Source organism: Pezoporus flaviventris, unplaced genomic scaffold (genome assembly GCF_033815535.1).
Source record: "Pezoporus flaviventris isolate CSIRO_AGI_PZ_B2104156 unplaced genomic scaffold, CSIRO_AGI_Pfla_v1 ptg000076l, whole genome shotgun sequence".
In the NCBI taxonomy this organism is placed as follows: Eukaryota; Metazoa; Chordata; class Aves; order Psittaciformes; family Psittacidae; genus Pezoporus; species Pezoporus flaviventris.
In genome coordinates this window covers 577,910-599,839 of record NW_026892624.1, presented here as the reverse complement: position 1 = coordinate 599,839, position 21,930 = coordinate 577,910, and the positions used below count along the sequence as shown (strand labels likewise).

Genomic DNA, 21,930 nt, shown 5'->3' with positions numbered 1-21,930 from the left:
TGCTTTCTGTCTGTTTTGATATTTTTGTAACAGTATGAAACATAGAAATAATGTTTAAATGAATGTTTTCATGTATAGTGTTGGTGTAGTTAATCCAGTAGGCAGCTAAGAACCACACACGCTTGCTTCCTTCTGGTGATACAGGGGAGAGAATCAGAGGTGTAAAAGTGAGAAAACTTGTGGATTGAGATAGTTTAATAAGTAGAGCATAAGCCACAAACACGAGTGAAACAAAGCAAGGAATTAATTCAATATTGCTCATTGGCAGGCATATTCAGCTGTCTCCAGGAAAACAGAACTTCATCACACATAATGGTTACTTGGGAAGGTTAACGCCATTACTCCAAATGTCCCCCCCATTCCTCCTTCTACCCCCAGCTCTATATGCTGAGCATGGCACTATATTGTCTGGAATATCTCTTGGGTCAGCTGGGGTAAGCTGTTGCACCTGTGTCCTCTCCCAGTTTATTGTGCACCCCCAGCCTGGTCCCTGGTGGCGTAGGAGGCAGAAATGGCTTTGATGCTGTGTGAGCACCGTTCAGCAGTGACTGAAACATCCCTGTGTTATCAACACTGTTTGCAGCAAAGGTGGAATGAAGTCACTGATTTGTTGTATGCCTTTTGGAATTAGCTTCACTTTCCATGCGTAAATCACTCTATGTATAAAATTGAAGAAATGTAGGCATTTAGAAAGATATTGCCTGCTGTGGAAAAGAAGCTTTTTTGACTATATTACTCATATAAGAAGTAGTTTGTTTTCTGAATGATATATTATCATATGGAAACGTAGTTGCTGAGTTCAGTTTTTGTAATATATAGGTGAATATTGATTCCCTTCATAGCCTTGTGCTTCATCATGAAGTGTCAGATGAAACCTTCCAAACTGGAAGGTTTTATAACTAGGTTTATAGTTTTGGATTTACAGAATGTTACTCTGAGTGGTATAATTTTCAGTGGTTGATGTTAGTGTACTGCAGAATGCTAGCATATTTGTTTTCAGTACCACAAATTTCAGGTGGGTAGGGAAGTTGATGTTCTTATTTCAGTGTCTTGATTATTGCTATATTCTAATTTGAGAATAAAAAATAAAGTGCTAGAAATAGTTAAATATTGGAAGTTTTATTCTTTCACCTAGTCTGGTGAGGAAGCAGACTGTACCTAAGTGTAATTGTAATTAATGGGATTCAGTGAGAAAGTGAATAATAGATAGAACCAGGCTGTGATCTCTCATGGCACAAAGTGATAGAAGTGGAAATGTGCTGAATGCTGATAAGTCAGCCTACGCCTACCAGGTGGCAGCTGAACTGCTGCTTGTTGCAATAGAACACCTGCTAAACTGTCACCATTAGGAGGGTGTATTGAGATAAATTTTAGGATTGTTAGCATTGAGAATAATCTTTCTTAAACAGTCCCACAGCGATTGTTGGAGTGCTACAGTAGCAGTTATAATATATGCACCTGTATGTGCATTTGCATGTACATGCTAAATATGAACCCACAGAAAGTTAACCTTGCAAAATATAAGATCCAATTTATTGTTTAGCTTTGATGGCTATCTTTTCCTTGTTTTCCTCTCTTTCCTTCATCCCATAATACAATCAGAAATATGCATCTTGAAGTGCTATCCCTCTGCATTTTTTCTTGCATTAAGCAAAAAAAAAACCCAAGAAAAGGACAATTCGTAAAACTGTAAAATGAGATTTTCGAAAGAGAAGAAAGGGGAGATTTTAAAAGCAGAAAATGAATGTAAGACAACCATGCCAGCAAAAAGCTAAGATTTAAGACATGACATGTTAATAAGAAAAATGTTTGAAGTTCTGAATTTTAATTTTGTTAGTTGTTTAAAATTTAACTCTCCCTTTTTGTGATCATAAGTCTATTTCCCTAAAAAGCTGTGTTTGTCTTTCCAGTTTTTCCTTCTCTATTGCTTATGCAAAATGTTGTCACACAATAAAAATGGTTTGTTTAATCTATGAGAAGTCTTATTTTCTTATGATTGGCAAATGCATCTTGTTGAACAGTCATCAGTTACTGCTCAGATACTTGCTTCATTTAAATGGGTTTTTACTGGGCCTGCTCTCTGATGTGTGTTTCATGTAAAAAGACACATCAGACTGTATGGGGAATCTTTCAAGCCTCCTACGTACTTTATTTATTAACTCCTTATCAGGTAGTACAGAAAACAGTGGGCCATTTCTAGTCTCTGAGTAGCTTGTCCTTGATACAGGCTTTGGTGGTCTGACTTCAAGAGATCAGATCTGTCTGTGAGTGGGGAGGGTATTATTGACTGGCAAGAAGTGCTATGCCGTTTTCTTAATGTCCAGAGGAGCAGTAGTTCATTCAGGTATAGGAAGATGAGATTTCTTTCTTGAAGAAAATATCCTGGCCAATGCTTCTTTCTTTGTATGTGGGGTGGGATTTTTTTAAGTTTTTTCTACTTTCTGTGATTTCTTGTGGCCTCAGCACACTTCTCTTTTGGTTACTTTTTTCACTGTGCTTCTAAAGAACAGAGCAGTCTTTTGGAACTACTTTTGCTTGTTCTCTGTAGCAGTATTAGAGCTTAACTGTAGTCAAGCTTTGCCTCTTTGAGCTCTCCTTTGGGCTGCTTGTCCCTTAGGTATTTTGGAATTCTCGTTATCAATAGTACCATAGTCCTTCTGCTCTCTTAAATTGTGCTTTAAAGAGAGAGGGGGGAAGGGCAGGGGCAGATTAAAATTTCTTTTAATGTAAGGGGTGTCTAACGGCTTTACATTGAGACATTCTGCATGGCATTTGCAATGGACAGTTCCCCTTGGTGTCAGTAGCTGTTGTGGGGAAGGATGCACTTCGTTTGCAAGAGAGAAGCAACAGTGAGTTTACACAGTTCAGTGGTAAATGTGACAGTGACATCGAATCTAACAAGATTTGATGGCAAGGTGTACTTGAGTATTTACTGCAGAGAGGACAGGGTCAGACAAAACTGTCAGGGAGACCCTCCCATTGGTTCATGAGGTTCAGAGGGGACTCCCTTGCATTCTAAACTCCTTCTCTGAGGGAAGTTTAGGTGCAGCTGGATGCAGACTTAGTCCCAGATTTAATCAATGGTTTGTGTCAGAGGGGTTATATGTGCTCTGTCAGTCTTTTATGTCACTTAGCTAAGGTTACAGTTTCAGCGCGCTTATTCCTAATTCATGTGCAGACTACCTCAGCCTTAAGGAGTAACCTTGAGAGGTGTCCCTAACTCAAGGGAGAACCTGGCATGCAGCCGTGGCGGTGCAGGAGACCTCAGTGGGCCTTGAGCAGTCTGCCTTTCATGGAGTAACATGATGGACTTAGTCATGTTTGCAGACCAGTGGATGTCTTGATTACTGTGCAGGACAGCTCTTGGCTACTGTATTGCCATCCGCTTCCCCAGAGTCGGATGCGTGTGAGCACACTGCCAGAGCTGTAAGGGTGAAGAATTTGTGCAGGGCAATTGCCATTCATTCTTTTTCCTTTCCTATGAGAAATGATTTAATGATCCTACCTGTGGGGATCCAAATGTATCCAGTGTGTTCCTTTGGGACAGACAACCTTGTTCTCTTTAACTGTTAAGGCTCATAAACTTGGAGCTTCTTTTACTTTATGCTTGATCATCAGTAGTAATTCAAAAGGCAAATCAGGCCCGCTGTCACAGGTCTTCAAATCATAGTTTTTGAATGGGTGAGTATGGGAGAGAAGGGTCTCTCTGCAGTCTTTCCAAGTGAAACACCTTCAGGGTGGTGAATGGAATAATTTCATCAGCAATTAATTCATACTAGTATTTAGGGATGATAATTCGGCAGTTTGGTCCAGACTGTCTCTGCTTCCTTTCAGGCAGGAAGATCGGTATATTCTTTGCACTGTTTTTTATAGTTTGCTGTACTTTCAGGTTTTATTACTAGTGAACCTGTGCTCCAAGGTTAGCTTTTTGTATTTTTTAAATTCGTAAAGTAACACCAGTATTTGTCTCAATTATACTGTTCCTTCTTACATTGCAGCTGCGTGAAAAAAAAAAAAAAAATCTTTCTAGGTAATTGCAAAGGCAGATATAGTTTTCATTGCTTTAGGAACAGAAACGATTTTGTAATGTGGTTCACCTGGAAATTTTTTTTGTTTTTTGCTGTAGGTTACACAAGAGGCAGGAGAATTTATGATCACTTTCCCATATGGATACCATGCAGGATTTAACCATGGTTTTAACTGTGCAGAGTCAACAAACTTTGCCACCTTCAGATGGATTGATTATGGAAAAGCAGCAAAACTGGTAAGTCATGTTGCAGAAAATTGACACGCAAGGGAATCTTTCCTCTGGGTATTTCTTTGTGACAATCTATCAAAGCCGATGAAAGAGGGAGAACTTTTAGATCAGGTAATGCTTTATATTGCCATTGAATTGTTATTTATAGTTGTTCTTTTTATGGTGGGTGTTATACTTCCAGCAATGTGTATTCCTCTCACTAGTGAGTTTTGTTTCCAGCGTGATGTATATATTGTTCTTGAAACCTATATCTATTTATGGATATTTTTAGGTTGAAACTACATATATATACTGAGGTTAGCGTATGTGAAGACAACTGAATTCGGCTTTTAAACCTAGATTAAAATTTTGTTATGTGGCATGCTTTTTTTTTTTTTGCTTCTTTTTATATACGTCGTGTGAGTACATACAGAAATCTAGAAAGTGTGCAATTTTTTCACCACAAGTTTGTTACTGTTTTTCAGTATTTTGTGATTTTTCTCAGTGTTACAGCTTATATAAGTCTTGGTTAGTATGCTTCCAGAATGTTAAAGTCAGAGACTTTCTTTGCATTGACTTGTTTGTTACTGAAAGAAAGAAAGAAACCCTTTCCAGTAGTGATTTGCTTAATATATTAGGAATAAGATGTTGTGGAATAAAATGTAAAATTAGATGTGCAGGTTTAACAAGTGATAATAATGTACTCTTACTAAAAGCTTAGGATTGGAAGACCATGAGAAAGTTCTTAAATAATGGAAATTTATGATTCAAGGCATTTCTGATTATTGTTGTGAGGTTGAATATGCTTAAAAGGGAAGGAGTCATCCGCCTCTGTATGCATACACTGACAATGCTGAAAGTATTGAAAACATTAGTATGCATCTAACATGTTCACATTGGTCTTTACCTTTAATGGGAAAATCGTGTTTTAATAGTCAACAGATAAGGTGTTGACTGTAAATTTAATTCAAAAATGCCCTATGTATTTTATAGATTTGAATTTCTATAGGTAGTACAATAAAATAAAATTGATAGGAATATAAGTACAGACAGGCATTAATTGTGGCAGGTAACACTGGCAAGTATGGCTGTTGGTAGGTATGACTGTTCTGCAACTCTGCTAATTGGTTTAGCTGAACTTCAAGAATGGCAAACTTTATCTTCAGATGTAGCAAAAAGCGTAGTGGTGCCTACAGCTACATCCTTTCAGTGTACAAGCTTCATATTTCTAATATTTAAAAAAAATATGGTCTACCATTTGGCCCTGGTACAAACTATTAAATTTTTTATGCCTCCAGTGTGCCTCTCAGTTATTGTATTACACCATAGACTTTGTCACATTTAAACTCAGTGGAGTTAGAAGTTATTTTTTTAAAGCTAATGACATTTTATTCCTTTACACCACTTCAAAGGTCCTTCTGAAATTCTGAATTTTTAGCTAAGAGGTCTTGGTATATGCGCTCTAAATACTGTTTCATTTAGTCAAAATTCTTTAATATATGGTTAAAACTTTCATTTTAGGATGCTGAATTCTGTGCTCTGTGGTTATTGCACATGAAAGCATAGTTGTGCATAAATAGCAAAAGAAATTAAAGTAGATGTCCTGGGTTCAGCCACAGAGAGAAAGGATTATGGTTATCTGTTGTTAAATTGCAATTATATGACACTTTGAAGGGGCACACAAGTTATGGAATTACTGCAAATTTGGTGCGGTTTCTTAATTATAGTGTCACTCTAGAAGCGCATGAGGATAGCTGTGAAGACAGCTTTATCATAACCTCAGGAAACTTCCTGAAAGTATGAAATTAAAAGGTAAGAGGACTCTGTGCTCAAAGAATACTGATATTTTAGCAGTTTTTTTTCCTCATCTTTGGTAGTTTCACATAAAGAATAAAAAAAAAAGCAAACCAAACCACCACAGGCTTGCATTCCCATTTGTCAGAGTACTGACGTCGTACTTGACTCGTCTTTTATTTCTTTATGTGGTATGTGCAAGAATTGAAAAAGTTATTTTGAATTCCGTAGTTCCCCTGTATTGTACTGCAGAAATTGCCTGTGTCAGCATAATACAGCAATGTCTAGGTTTGTTGCTGTATTCTCCTTAGAGAATGTGGTATACCGATGACTGATTGATTGTCTTCCTACAGGAACACTTTTATTTTTAGAGAATAGTTTCTAATTGCTGAATTTGTGCCTTAGAAGAAGAAAAAATCCTGAAGTACAGTCAATAGTCAATCTTCATTAACTTCAGAAAAAAAATCCAGCAAGGATTTCCATTAAAGTTGTAGTAGACATTTAGGCTGTGTGATACTGTTTTTCTTCATGAAATGAGATGGTGTTAAAGATGATACCTCCAGTGTGCTCTTTGTGACAACTTGCCTGCTGCTTTGAGCTTTGTTCTCACTTCTGGACAGAATTAAGGAGAAGTAAAAAGTAGATTTAAAAAACAAACAAATTTCCAAACCAACCCCAAAACACCCCAGAAAGCCAGAAATGGAGAAATAGCATATGTACTAAAGGTCGCTCTACTCCAGAAGAGGAACAGTAGATTTCTGTGTGGATTTTGCTGCCTTTTGAAACTGGCAAGACCACACAGGAGGATAAATAGGAGATGCTGGTGAAAGGAACAAACTAGTCATGTTCTGCTGAAGATAACTGACAAATGGATGTTGTGAACAGGGATGCTGGTGAAGTGCTGATACTCAATAATGGCAGGACTTAACGAATCAGAAGTAGGTAGTGCTCAGCTCATGATTACTTTAGTTGGATTTGTTATATTCTGTGAGGATGAGAGGTACTCTGAACTTTAGATAAGGTCATAGAGTCATAGGGTAGTTAGGGTTGGAAAGGACCCTAAGATCAAGTTCCAACCCCCATGCCATGGGCAGGGACACCTCACACTAGATATTCTTAATTATCATCACACTGTAACTTCCATTAGTTGAATGCTATTTTTTTTTTCTGGGAATTTTTTTTCTGGGAAAAAAAAAAAGTACAAAATAGGGGCAGATAGGATATTTCTTCAGGCTTCATTTTTCATTTTTTTCTAATGGAGCCTACACTTATTTGAGTAGGCTGGAAATGTGTAGCTTCATGAAATGTGTTTTGAGTTTCCTTACTCCAGTGGACTTTGGTAAAGCAGATGAGCCAGTGGCAAGGAGCTTGTATGTGTTGTAAGTATCTACTTTGATTTGTGTTGAGGAGGTAACTTGTGAATAAAGGGTGATGTTCAGTTCTCAGAATTGCGAATAGAAATATTTGCACGTTAATTCTTTTATGTCGAATGAAATAAAAATCCCTCTGAAGCGACTGGATAAAAGACACTTCTCTAGTTTGAGAATAATCTTGCATTACTATTTTCATTAGCTGCAGGAGAGGATGCTCTGTGCCTCAACAGCAAATCTGTGGATCATCTATGTTTATTAATTTTAATTTTTTGTCTATTATAATTGTTATTTCTAAAGAGTGCAAATGTTGCCCTCATACAAGGGTATCAGTGCAAGACCTCTCACTTTACAGGTGTCAAAACTGGTGTTCTGTTATGATTTTCATCTGTCCAAATTTTAGCTTTGATAGATAGGAACTTTATGCACTCAAATTTGATCCTGAGAATTGGAAACACTTAGATTTTTAATAATTTTTTGTGTCATTGTGTAAAGGCTTTCTTTTTTTTTTTTTTTGCTTTTTAGTTTTTTGTTCTTTTTCCATCTTCTCTCTTAGAATTCCTCTTTTTCCTTGCTGCTGGTTTGCATATGTTTGCAAAACTTACATGTTGGCAGATCAGTTCCTAATTACAGGGAATTCCTCCAAAACCCACATCTTTTCACCTTATGTAGAGTTTCTGGGCTGCATGTTCCCACCTAAGGTTGGTAGGAGAAGTAGTTCATAGAACAGGGAACTGGGTTGAGGTAGAGGTCCTGTGTAGGAAATGTAGAGGAGATTGGTTATGTAAGCAGGTTTGGTCAGGGGTCTCTAATTCTTTATGTAGTGGTGGTTATTTTAGTTTCTGTTGTCCCATTTTCATCTTGTTACTGTTTAAATCCCGAAATGTCCCTATCCATTAATTTTCCAGATCCTTTTGTCAGGTTCTCTCACAACTCTCCGTCACTCCTTGCCAAAATGGGTGCCTATACTTCCAACAGCTTTCAGAGAAAGCACTGGCATTTTTGTATACTGCTGCCATTGCTCACTCTGTTTTGTGACACCAGTTGGTGACTTTCACTCAGTATAAATGTATGTGAATTTTACTGTCTTCTGTCATGGATAGAGTCACACTAGGTGATTTTACTAGTCATTATAATGATTCTTTTGTATTGCAGCTTCTTTTAGGATGTGATTTGTTTTCAGATGTTGGAAGGCTTTTTTGTTGTTTAGCTGAGACATAGAACCTGAGAAGTCAACCAACCTTTTCTTTGTGAAACTTGAGCTACTTAAGTATTATTGCTCTCTTTCAGAAAATTAGTTTGGTAATTACTCATGCATTTTGCAGTGGTAACTGCTTAGCAACATATTTCTGTGGATAGGTTAAATCAAAGTGGTGGCCTGCAGGTTGTATTTTTCCTTTTGGTGGGATGAAGTGCAGTTGTTTTGATGTTAGGTTTGATGGATTTGTTTGCCACTGCATTCATTAGCTTCACATCAAAAAACTGACAGGCTGTTAAATGAAACTTTGGCTTAGATTTTCAGCTTGACTGTTTTGAGACCTTTGTGAAGATACTTTGTTTTTGTGCTGCAGCAGCCTCAAGCAGTTATGATTGTTTCAAAGGGAAGAAAAATTATTTAGTATCCTGATTCTTTTGGGTACAAGAAGTCATTGTATTGAGGATAGCCATGTCCAGCTTATGATATCCAAACAATATATTTTATTATAAAATGTATATTTAGAGACAGTATGTATCACTTAAATAATTGTTTTCAGAAAAGAAATTATACTTACCACACAAAAGCAGTTTTCCATCTCTCAGAATTTATTGAGGTAATATTTTTTTCAAGGAGGATTATGTTTAGGTTGGTTTTGTACAATACAGTGTTATTTGTCAGTTTAAAGCTCACTTGTACCATCATCATTATTTTGTTTTTTAAATGTGGGTGACTGATTTAAAGGCCTAGACTTGAAAAGTAACTTGCTACTCCTGCAGCAGTGTTTTAGTACTGAATGTCAGAAGTAGCTCTGTTCATAAGCTGGTGAGTGGTTCTTGTATCAGCTTATGTTATTGGTTTAAAGTGAGTACTGCTTTCAAGGAAACATCTTTTTGTATTGTTGTTGTTAGTATTATTTTTTTTCTAAACACCACATTGTTGATACATCTGATACCAGTCTGCAATGATAGCAGCTTCATTCAAGATGTACAAATTAATGTTTTTACTTGCTGGAAATACTAGTTAGTCACCTTGTATCGTTGACTTGGCTGCTGATGGCATCTTACAAAGATCCAGAACCAGACATGCTTTTCATTTGTGGTCCTGGTATTCATACACCACTTCAAAGAAAATCCTATGCATTTTGCATGTTGACATTTCACTTCATAATCAACTGCCACTCTCATCTCTGTAGTTGTCATGGAATGTTAGCTTTTATTTTTTCTTTATGTTTATTTCTTTAATCTTGATCTGTTCCTTAGCTTTTATTTTTGCCCACTTTACTACTGCCATCATCTACTGCTCATGCTTGGTTCTTACACCCCAAACTCAGCATTTCTTGAGAATAGCAGCAGATTGTCTGTCTCCTAGTGGGCAATAACTTGTGGACTTCTAGCACAGCAGCATCTTGAATTTGGAACTTTTAAGGTTTTGGGATTAGAAAGAAATAGTGATAATCAGGATATTTTTGCCTGTAAAGGCAAAAGAGAATTATGTTCCATTGTTGTTTTTTTTTTTACCTTCCCATTTTCCAAGCGGTACCAGCGCAACTGGTTGCAAGTTTTCATAATCCAAAAAGTCGTATGATTGTGCTTTTATGTTTTCACAGTCTGTGCTACTCTGTGTGCAGGTACTGTTGTTATCTTGAGTAATCTGTAGTTCTGAAGGTCAGTGTGGGTTCTCATGAATCTTTTCCATCTGTACCTAGCCTAACTTCTTTTCTGTGTGATGCTGCAGAGCATGTGACAAAGGTTATGCATGGATGTTTCTGTCTCAGGCAAATGTCACAGATGCCAGAAAGTGGTTCAGGTGTCACTGCATGTCCGGGCAATTGAAGTGACCCATCTGTCATTGTATTCTCTTACTTATACCGTTTGTGTAAGTAAAACTAGTCTTGGGAAACTTACCTCTTTCTCATACTCTTAAGAGGAAGTCAGTTCTCCAGCCTTGCCAGAATAACTTTCTATTTTGACACTGGAAGGCAACCTTGCCCAATATGCAAAAATATAATTTAAGTATTAGGGCTCAGTTCCCTTAAAACTACCACCCTCAACCTTCCTTCTCATAAACCAAACTCTCCCCCAACTTTACTGTTGTTGTTACTACTAATTGTTTTGCAACCATTTGACTCTTGAGTTCGAGCCATTAGAAATTTCATAATACATCTATAGGAGGTATTTCTGTTCCTAGATGTTGCAATGTACTCCATTAGGACTAGTATTGGAAGAGTGAGAAATGCTTCTGCTTCATGGATTTCATGTAATTTGGTGCCACCAGAAGGAAGTATGGTCTTAGGATACTGGAAATGATTGTGCTGATATTTCTTCCTTGCAGTTTCTGTTGTTCTCTGACGTTGTCTGGAACTCAGATGTTCTTGTTCCCTACCTCCATCCCTTTCCCCCTTCTGCATGTAGAGATAAAGTTTTGCAAGATGATTTTCACTCAGTTAACCTATGTATCTTCTGCTGGGACCTTCTACCTGGTTCACCCCTACTGGAGATGAATCACTCCTACAGTTGGTACTGGAATCACTGTTTTGGCTCAGGCCAAGCATACTGTGGAGATAAACAGGTACTTGCAGTTTTCTCTCTGATTTTCTATGTGGAATATTATGTAAAAATGAAGAATAAATGTTGATAGATTTGAAACACGCATGGCATATTCCTTCATTTTACACAGAAAACACTTGTAAATGAAACATATATAAACAATATATAAACAATTCAAAATCCTTGCCTTAGTATGAGCAGTACAGAATGCTTGTTTGAATGAAGAAGATTAAATGATATACCCACATCCTGAGATAACTATACCAGGATAAATAAAGTGCAGGTCATACTTCTAGTCTATGAGCTGTGTAGCTACCAAATATGTGAAAAAGGAGCTGAACATATAGCATGCCTCAGCTGCAGATTTAGTGTCCCCACTCTGCTTGTTAATCACTTGAGTGATTAGGTCTTGCTTGTTTGCTACTAGTTAAAAAGTCTTGAGGTTTAAAATTCTTGAAAAGGATCTTAAGTGAACTGTATAACTTGTCCTGGTTTGGGTTTAGATAAAACCCACAATAAAACATACTGGTATGCTTTACAAAAAGGAGGTTATTGAGGTATATCTTGAAATAATTTGCTGAAATGTTTTCTAGCAAAACAAGTTGAATTAAGACCTTGGTGCTAGTGCGTTTGTATTCAGTTTTTAAGGTTTATCCCTCTGCCTGAAGGATTAACCACTTTCACGTTGTTGTCAGAAAAGGTAGAATCAATCACCTTGAAGATGTCATCTTTCTCTGAGGATATATATAGTCATCTCATAATGTAGTTACAGTATTAACACTGAAGAAAAAGGTGTATTGATGTTGTAGATAAAGTGCACTACTGTATATAGTTGATTGCAAGACCTTGTGTACATTCTTAGAGTGAAGTAAGTTATTTCATTCTTTTCTAGGTTTAATACAAATATAACCAGATAAATTCAATGAAGACTTTGTTCTCTGTAGCTAATTTAGACTCGACCTCATCAGATCAATTGCTAACTTCTAGATCTTAACAACAAAATCGCTTGGTTTTTACTTTTGCCACATGACCTCCCACATGCTTGGGATCCTGAGGGAATATTTTTCACCTGAAGTTTGTTGCTAATATATATCTACATGTATGTATATAAAAAGATGGATTGCTTTATGGAGTTACAGTATCTGCTTCTATGGGGCAGTCCAGTTTGAAATTCTCAGCTAAAATATGAATGAAAAATAAAAACTTTTTCTATTGATGTCACTGTGCTTATGTCTGGATTTGCCAGCCCATGCCAGTTAAATTATTTCAGTTCTTCTGAATACCTTAATACAGGTCAGTAGGTGTTGTATTTTGGTGGCCTTTTCAAATGTTAAGAACAGTCCCAGTGTGTAAAGAAGACAGAGAGGTCTGAGTGTTTTGATCATTGTTGTAAGTGCTGTGGGGATAAATCTGTGATATACCTAGAGGAGAAATGTAGTTCAGTTACTGTAATTTTCTTTTGTTTCTTTTTAATGCCTGTTTTTCTGTTTCCAATGAATCGAGAGAGACTGTAAAAATTTACTCAAAAATGGAAAGATACCATCAAAAGACCCTCAAAATCCCCTGTAGAGGAGCTGCTTATAAGACAGTATTAAGCTACTTGGTATGACTAACATAATAAATCTATAACATAGTAATTATTTCCAAGTCAACTTCAGACATTCTGCTAGCCAAAAAGAAGTGTTTGTGGAAAATATGCAAGAAGACTTGTGAAATGGAGAGAGAAGGAACAGTGAAATAAAAATGAGCATAGGTTGCTGAGGCTCTTAGAAAGTGTGGCCCTTTAGAAAACTGACGGCTTTAAGAGACTGAGATAGAAAGACGATTTTTGTGCTTTTTGTTACTTGATTAGGGTTGACTATAGGGGATTAATATTTTTCACTTGTGTGCAAAAAAGTTAATATCAGAAAAGTACCTGCCTGCATGATGAATTTAATCTCCTACAAGGAGTGGTCTCAAGTGTAGTTTAATACTCCAAATAAAAAGAAGTAGGGTCTTAAAAGTGAAATAGTTTAATTGGTGCAAAAATTTGAAGGATTTAGTTGGAAAATATAGAAAAGAATAATATGGTTAAGTTTTAGACTGGGCTTCAGTATAGCAACATTGTACTGTACATTGGACATTTTTTCAGTGGAGAAAGTACAATGAGAATTTGAGGTGGTTGGGCCTTTAAAATCTTCCTGGAGAGGAGATCTTGAGGTGTTCCTTAAAGCTGTAGCGGGCACATTTAAATTAAAGTTCTTACTGAGTTTGGTAAGAAAAGAGGAACTAGTTTGTCAGTCAAGCCATCCTCCATCTTGTTATTAAAGGTCTGTATTTTGCATAATTAAATAAAATGTAATTGCTGGTGCCTTAATAAAGCAGTAGTTGTATATGGAAAACAAAACCAGGGCCTGTGAGAATAAAAAGATGCAAGCTTGTTGATAATATTTACCAGTTTCTGATGGCTGAATCACTCCCTCATAGTAAAGAACTTCTTCCTAATACCTAATCTAAATCTCCACTCTGTCAGCTTCAGGCCATTCCCCTTTGTCCTGTCACTACGTGCCCTTGTAAAAAGTCCCTCTACAGGTTTTCTATAGGTCCCCTTTAGGCGCTGGAAGCTGTTCTAAGGTATTCTGAAGCCTTCTCTTCTCCAGGCTGAAAAAGCCCAACTCTTTCAGCCTGTCTTCAGAAGAGAGGTGCTTCGAACCTTGGATCATAGTGCTTAAATCATATAAGCTCTTATGTGAGCTCTGATCATGAGCTTAGAAATATATCAGAAAGGGCTTAATAAATTTTTGTTTTTAAACTTTTAGTATGTGTCAGAACCTGGGAGGATTTCGTCATTGATGTAATGGCGAGTTCCAAGATGTGTATTATTTTGTCTTGTCATCTTAAAATAACATTGCATACACTCTTCAGAATATGTCAGTCTCCTCTTATATCTTCGTTATTTCTTCCTTATTATAGGGCCTTCTGCCAAGAAAGGAGTAAAATCTGGCATGGTCCTCTTGTGGCTGTGGCTGAATCAATCTCTGCAGTACTTCAGAAGGGCTTTCCCCTCTTTCCATTTGTAGCGCTGACAAACTGTTTATTAGTTGCTTCATCTTCCAGACCTACTCTGCCAGACATCTTAAAGGACACTGCCCCTCCATGTTATAAATCTTGTAGTTATTGAATCTGATACTGAAAATTATGAGGTCTTTGCTTTAGCTGGTGTACAATAAGAATTCGGTCAGAGTGGTTTTATTCACATGAAGAAAACTTTGTAAATGTGTTATGCTCTTAAATTTCATGTCTTTGTCTGGCTAAAATATGGAAATTAATACCAGAAAATGTGTTCTTACAATATTTTTGACCTGTATAAGTTAAATGCTAATTTTGTAATGCAAGAATGTGTTTTGATTTATTTAAGGTACTTTGGCATAAATCCATTTTGACAGGGCTCTACAGCTAAGCAAACATATTTATTTCTGACTTTTGGAAGGTGCTGAGCACAGCACCGAATTACTAGTGTAATTCAGCATCTCTAAAAACAAAGCAAGTTTTGTTTATTTTCAGTCAGAATTTTAGCGTAAGCGACTGCCAGTGGGTCTCCTGTGTCTTTTTGGCTCTTCAACTTTATGGGAAGTGCTACATCTGTTTTTTGTAGGCAGATTCACATTTCCTGTGAGACAGCTCTTCCGCTGTGTACTCTCCCAGTGCTAGTCTTGCAGGAGAAAAGAGGTGGTAAGTTCGATAAACCATTCAGTTACTGTGTATAACAGTAATTGCCATAATCGAAAGGGGAATGGTAGTGTAGTGCATTTTGTACAGAATCAGCTGGGAGAGTGGATTTTTCTTCCTTTGGCTTTGTTGCTAAACTCCAGCATGTGACAGAATCAGTATTTTGAGTCATAAAAGTGATATGTCTAGCACATTATGGCTTATTTAAAATAATGTGAAGATTTAGTGACTGCTGTGATGCTTATAGAATTGTTACAAACGTTTGATTTGGAAAGACTTTGAATCCAAAGAGAATAAATTTAATGTGAATGCTTTTAATTAAATTCTGCTTAATTTAAATAATGTAACTTGTATTGATTATGCTGCTGCAATTTATTTGGATTTTTAATTAAGATTGAGTAATCTTGTTTTACCTTCCAGAACTGTTCATAAATGACTGCAAAGAAAATGCATATTAATTAGATTAACACGTACATACATTATTTAAAGCAAAATCAGACTATAATTTCTTTTTTTTTAATTTGTGAAGGTATGTTATACTTAGTCATATTTCTGAGAAGGAATACCGTCCAATTTTATTTGGATTTTTTTTCTTCCTAAGCAAATTAGGGCTTTTATAATCCTGAAATGATATAGGTGCTTCTTTTGCTCCAGCTACCTCAGAGGCTGCCAGCACTACCTTCTGAAGCTGCTATGATGATTGCTAAAGTGCAACATAATCCTGTTAATTCCTTGTGCATCCTGTAACTTGCTCTGTGGCTTCTCCCTGTAGGCTGGTGTCTGTGCAGCATTGGAGCATAGTCTCAAACTTGGATGACCTCTTAATAATTTTCTGGCAAGAAGGTTGCCAGCTGATAATATTGAATATGTTGAAACCAATCCAGAATTAAACACTTGCTGTATTAACTTACACCGTGAATGGTGTCTTAAGGCTTACTGGATTACTTGATTTTCCTCCCTCTGCCCCCCCATCTTTGTTAGTATTACTAGCAATTTGAAAAGAGAGTTTAAGATTATCACTTGCCTTGGCTCAAAATATCCATTTTATTTATTTATAAGTATGCAGTAATAGAAGTGCAATTTATTTCTGCATCTGTGCATGGAAAAGAGTCGTTATATAAGGCAAAGGTTACTGAAATGTTGAAGGTCAGAGAAGCTGAGCAGAAAGCAGGGCTGTAGAGCTAATTTCTTGACAAATGCCTGTACCTTAACACAGGACTTGAAAGCTGAAGACACTGAACTAGTTGTGTTCACAGAAGTCTTTGCAAATATTTGTGCAAGACAGAAACCTTTTTAAGCGATAGCTTCAAACACCAGGTTTTGAACTTTGATTAACACTTGGTTTACCTAAATTCAATCAGGAAGATTGAACTGCTGTTGTCTCACTAATAGAAGTCTCTTTTTCTTAGAAATAATTACTTCAGATACTGTTAACATAGTAGTGCTGTGTTAATTCTGTCATACACTCTGTCATACAGCAGGGACCTTACTGCTTTCTACAACTACCTGAAAGGAGGTGGGTGTTGATCTGTTCTCTGAAATAGCAATTGATAAGACAAGAGAATATGGCCTGAAGTTGTACCAGGGGAGGTTTAGATTGGATATTGGGAAAAATATCTTTACCAAAAGGGTTGTCGAGCCTTGGAGCAGGCTGCCCAGGGAAGTTGTGGAGTCACCATCACTGAAGGTGTTTAAAAGTTGTGTAGATGTGGCACTTAGAGACCTGGTTTAGTGGTGGACTTGACAGTATTTTGTTAGTGGTTGGACATGATCTTTTGTCTTTTCCAACTTTAATGGTTCTATGAGGCACTGGAATGGGTTGCCCAGGGAGGTTGTGAATGCTCCATCCCTGGCAGTGTTCAAGACCAGGTTGGACGAGGCCTTGGGTGATACAATTTAGCGTAAGGTGTCCCTGCCCACGGCACGGGGTTGGAACTAGATGATCTTAAGGTCCTTTCCAACCCTAACGATTCTGTGATTCTATGATTCTGTACCAGAGCAGCAGGTTAAAAACACTGAGCTAATGAGACCTTAGTGTTACAGTTGGAATCAAAATTATATGGGATGTTGGTAAACTAGATAGAAGTCTGCAGCAGTTTGTGTCCTGAGGTGAATGTGCTTTCAGGGGTCTCTCATTTCTTCTCATTGTATTTTCTGAGTTTGTTTGCAATTGACTGACAGGTTTTATTTTTCTTCATGATGAAATCCTAGCAGCAAGCAGCTCTGTGAATTGTCCCATCCGCTCTTTCTGTGGTTGTGATGATTCCTACGTGTATGCATAGGTTTGGCAGTAAACTAATAGAATCACAGAATCAACTAGGCTGGAAAAGACCTTTAATATCATCAAGTCTAGCTGTTACCCCAGGACTGCCGAGACCACATCACTGGAAGCCTCATCTATATGGTTTTGAATGGAATTTTCCTTTCCAAATTGTTTCTTTTGTGCCTTTGTGTGTGGGCACACATTTGTTGTGTTTTGCGTAGCCTGTGGTTATGTGTTTCTGTAATTATGTGATGGTCTGACCCGCAGAGGCTCTTTATAAGGCAACTTCTAAACATAATCTGAATTCTTTTTCTGAAATTCTGAAAATACTGTTAAATTTCCTATGTAGGTGAGCAGTGGTAGACCCCCAGTCTTCCTTCCTTGAGCTCTTACACTTTTGTGCAGAGTTTATTCTCTGAACATTCAATCTCTTCAAGTATTTTTCTGGCAGGCTTAGGTTTTCAGCACTATACATGAGTGTAGATAACAGAAAAGATTTGGGGCTTCCTAACCATTTGTAGTTCTTCATTTAGTGGGAAAACAGAGTTCAGGAAATACCTAATTTACAATTTTACAGCATTGTGTATTTTGTTAAGATTACCATCCAAGAAGCAGTTTTCAAAGTGGGTGGTTTGCAATAATGAAGACAAGTGAGATGGTAATTCTAATAAGCCACAGGTGAAATTGGGAAAACCTGGCCAGCTGCTTTAATGCAAGTTCAAAGTGAGAGAAGTTCAGTGAGCAATTGCTTCATTTGATCTTAGAGGATTATTATTTTATCATGCCATTTTTGGGCTTCTTTTGTAGTTTCTCAGGCGGTTTTAAAATAAAGATTGCTTCAATTTCTAATTATTTCCTTTGCATCTCCTTTGGGTTTAGGACTTCTTTTATAATCACATCAGTTCTCTGATCACCATTTCAATTTAACACAATAACCTGTTTTTAAGGCTTCTATTTCTAAACCCACCAAAGTAGTCTTTCCTTTGAGTCCCCGTCCCCCCCCCAAGTCCATCCTGACTTTTTAGGTCCTTACACTGAGCATTTCTGACTCAGAATGTCAGGACTGCTTTTCATGAGATGCATAAAACTTTGAATTATTTATCTGGTCACTTCAGAATGACCAGGAGCCACGCTATAAACATTCATTTTTTTCTACGTGGGGGCAATTGTTTTGTTTTTGCATGAATATCTTAAGACCTACCAAAGTCCTGTCTAAAGATGTCCTATACTGGGATTTACGTGTGGTGATTGAAACAGTTTTTGCTTTGAAAACTAGAAAATACTGTATAATTCTAGGAAGTCTCTTCTCAGGCAATATGAGTGTATGTAGTGCTGCTTTAATGCAGCTTGACATGGTTTAGATGTGTGGCTTCAAGTATCCTCCTCCAGAAGAATTAGGATGTTTCTTACAGGAACACTGACTTGATGGATCTGGAAGACCCTACATGATTAGGAAGATGGAGAACCTCCATCTTCTATGAAGTTCCACCTTCATGTCTTTTATGAATCCTGAAAGAAGCAGCCTCTACATGGTCAAATGTGTAAGTTTCTTTTTGTAGTTTGGGGGTTTTGTTTTTTCTTTCCTTGGTGAAATATGGGAATGAAAATGGCTGCAGTCTTTCATTTAGACCTCAGTCTTGCTAGGTATGCATGGAGAATATTCTTAGTACACCTGTTCTGGTGATGATGATACCTATTCTGAAAATCCTAGTTTGGCTTGGACATTGAGCTGTTTACCTTTCCCAAGACAGAAGCGCTGAGGCACTGCATAAGCAGTAAAACTATAGGCAATGTGGGTACTTCACTTGCAAATATACAAGTATCTGGGGCCTTAAGGCATGTGTCTGAAGACTTGTGCATTGAATCATTGGGATAAGATGAAAAAGATTGTTCCTGTAGAAACTTGTGAGAATTTAGGTGTAAGGGTGTGTTATCTTTTGTTGTTGTTTTTGTGTTTTTTTTTGTTGTTGTTGGTTTTTTTTGTTTGGTTGGTTGTTTTTTTGTTTTTCCCCCTTATTTTGATATCTGCATCTCATTTCAGGTCTTGTCACTGTAATGGAGTGTCAACAATGGGTGTTTGAAGAGTACATGTGAGCTGGAGTTTGCTGCTCTACTTCTGTATCAGGATAGCTGCTTATTGGTGTAATAATCAAGTGCTTTGCACTTCTGATAATGCTCAGGATCCTCACAAAAAAATACAGAGCAGAAAATAATATATTTTTTTTCTTTTTTCTTAGAAGCACATCAGAGGTGCATTGATACGTATCCTGAAAAATTTAGAATCCAAGCAATGAGTTTGGGAGGTAAATGAAGATTAGATGAAGAGGTAGACAAGGAAGAATGTGGGTTATGGGAACCAAATATGCCATTGTTCTGGTGAGGTCATAATGGACAAAACTTCTCAGTTGTAAGAGAAAACTAGGTTGCATTTATAATCATACATATTGTAGATACTGAAATTGCACCCTAAAAAGAGTAAGTTTCAGCTATGTAGTTTAGGATCTTAATAGGTTATTATTTGTATTATTTGAGAAATATTTATTTTTTATTTATTTCCTTTTTTTTTTTTTACCAACCCGTGGTGTGGTGACCTGATCTGTAAGGTCTCAGTACAAAGGAAAGTTACTCAGATTAACCATTGTTTGGAGTTTGAGTTGGTCTTGGGTGTGAACTGAGCACTGAAATGAGATAAATCTATGCTGCCTTTCCCATGAAAGGTTGAACAAGATGGTGTTTTGAGGTCCTTCCAACCTGTGTGACTCTGTGATTCTATGAAGTATGAGTAAGGATGTTGTGTGAAAAAAATCCTAATTTTAGGACCAGACTTGAAATCATTGAACTTTACGATAGATGTTAAGATGTTGGGATTTTTTTGTTTGTTTTGAAAAAAGCAATAGTGGTCACCAGTATAGAAATGAAATAAAAAGGTGTTTCACTTTGTGTGGCAATACCTTTATTCTCTTACACTGATTGCTGCTTTACTCCTATTCCTATTTACAGCTTTGAAATGTCTCCTTTAGTTTTTGCACTTGTGGGTGCTGGGAGATTTTCAAGGACTCTTTCCTGGAAGTACAAACCAGTTTATCTCCTTTAGATGTGTGGGAAGTAGATGAAGCAAGAGACCCCCTTAGTTTAACTGTGAACTTCTGAGTCTGCTCAAAACTGAGAGAAGCATATCAGAGATGGAAAAGCAGACAAATAATCTGTTGTGAACTACATGGTAATTGCCAGGGTGTGTAGAGATGCAGTTGGAAAAGCAAAAGCTCAGCTCAAATTGAAATTGGCCAGAGATGTGAAAAACTCCAAGAAAAGTTCTTCAGGCACATAAACAAGCAGAAACGGAAAATACTGGCCTGAGAAAGGGGAATTAGTCACTAACAGTGCTGAAAAGGTGAGTGGGAACTGACTGACCTGCCGCATGCAGAAGGTGGTGGTAAATAGATCCTGTTTCAGCTGGTGGCCTGTTACTGTTGGGGTTGAGAGGGATGAGTATTGGCCCCAGTCCTGTCAAATAACTTCATAAGTGAATGTGGGACATGGATCAAGTGAGTCCTGATGAAGTTTGCTAATGATACCAAACTGAGTGGGAAAGTGAATAGTTCAGAAAGGAGAGCCACCCAGCAGGAAGGCCTGCATAGGCTGGAAGAGTGAGCTAACAAGAACCATGTCAAGTTCACCAAAGGTCCTGCACCTGGGTGAACGTAATCCAAGAGTGCAGCACAACCTGGGGAGCAAGTCTATGGAAGGCGACCTGGGCATCCTGGTGGACAACAAGCTTAATGTAAGTGAACAGTGCGCTGTTGCGGTAAAGCAAGTCAACAGGATGCTGGGTTACATCAATAAGGACGTCACCAGCAGAGATAAAGTTCAGTTTTGGTTCCTCTTACACAGGATGATGTGGATGGCTGGAGGGTCCAGAGAAGGGACACAAAAGAGATCAAAGTACTGGGAAGCCTAGCATGTGAGGAAGGGCTGAGAGAACTGGGTTATTTAGCCTAGAGAAAAGAAGGCATAGGGGAGACCTTATCACCATGTTCCAGTATTTAAAAGGTAGCTATGAAGAAAATGGAGACTCCCTTTTGACAAGGAGTCCCATGGAAAAGATGAGGGATAGTGGGCACAGATTACTCCTGGGGAGATTCCAGATGGCTACAAGAGGATTTTTTTTTCACAATGAGAACACTCAGACACTGGAATAAGCTCCACAGGAAGGTGGTGGATTTCCCAGCATTGGACACTTTGGAGATTCAGCTGCACAGGGTGCTGGGTCATCTTATCTAGACTTTGCTTTTGCCAGGAAAGGTTATACCAAATGATCTTTGAGGTCCCATCCAGCTGGTATTCTGTGATTCTTTTTTGACAGCTGAATATTTCAGTTTAATGACACCACTGTGGGTTAGTTGGTTAATTAACTGCTCTTACAAAAGTCCAAGAAACATTAATATTTTGAAATGGTTCCTATTATGTATTTCCTTTTCAAATAGTTCTTGTTGTTACCTTGTAGTATGTATGAATATTATAAATAAAATATATGTTGTTAATATATGAAGACATTTTATACCATTCTTGTGTAGGCAAGATGATAACTGTAGAAAATCACAATTTAGTGTGCTCTTTTCTGTTGCTTTGAATTTTAGTGAAAGTGGTTTTTAAAACAGAAAGAATGAAGAAAAGTTGATGTTAAGATAAGCACAGCTCCCTTTTATTTAAAATATACTGTAAGTAATATTTCCTATTGTTTACCCATTTCTTCTCAGGACTGAACTCTCTTCTGGTTTAAACAAGACCAAAAAGACATTATGAAAACATCCTAC

General features: G+C 37.4%; 1 protein-coding gene across 2 annotated transcripts in view; it reads left to right on the top strand.

Annotated features, from left to right (window-relative positions):
• KDM4C (lysine demethylase 4C) overlaps positions 1 to 21,930 on the top strand; it is a 267,977-nt gene that overhangs the window by 63,164 nt on the left and 182,883 nt on the right. Inside the window, exon 6 of one of the 2 annotated variants that reach the window (XR_009746883.1) lies at positions 4,127 to 4,149. Coding sequence is in view for 1 of the 2 variants with exons in the window: in XM_061473111.1 (XP_061329095.1) it covers positions 4,127 to 4,264 (138 nt within the window). In the remaining variant the exon portion in view is untranslated. Of the gene's footprint in view, positions 1 to 4,126; positions 4,265 to 21,930 lie in introns of those variants that run through there. The other variant, XM_061473111.1, reaches the window with a different exon arrangement.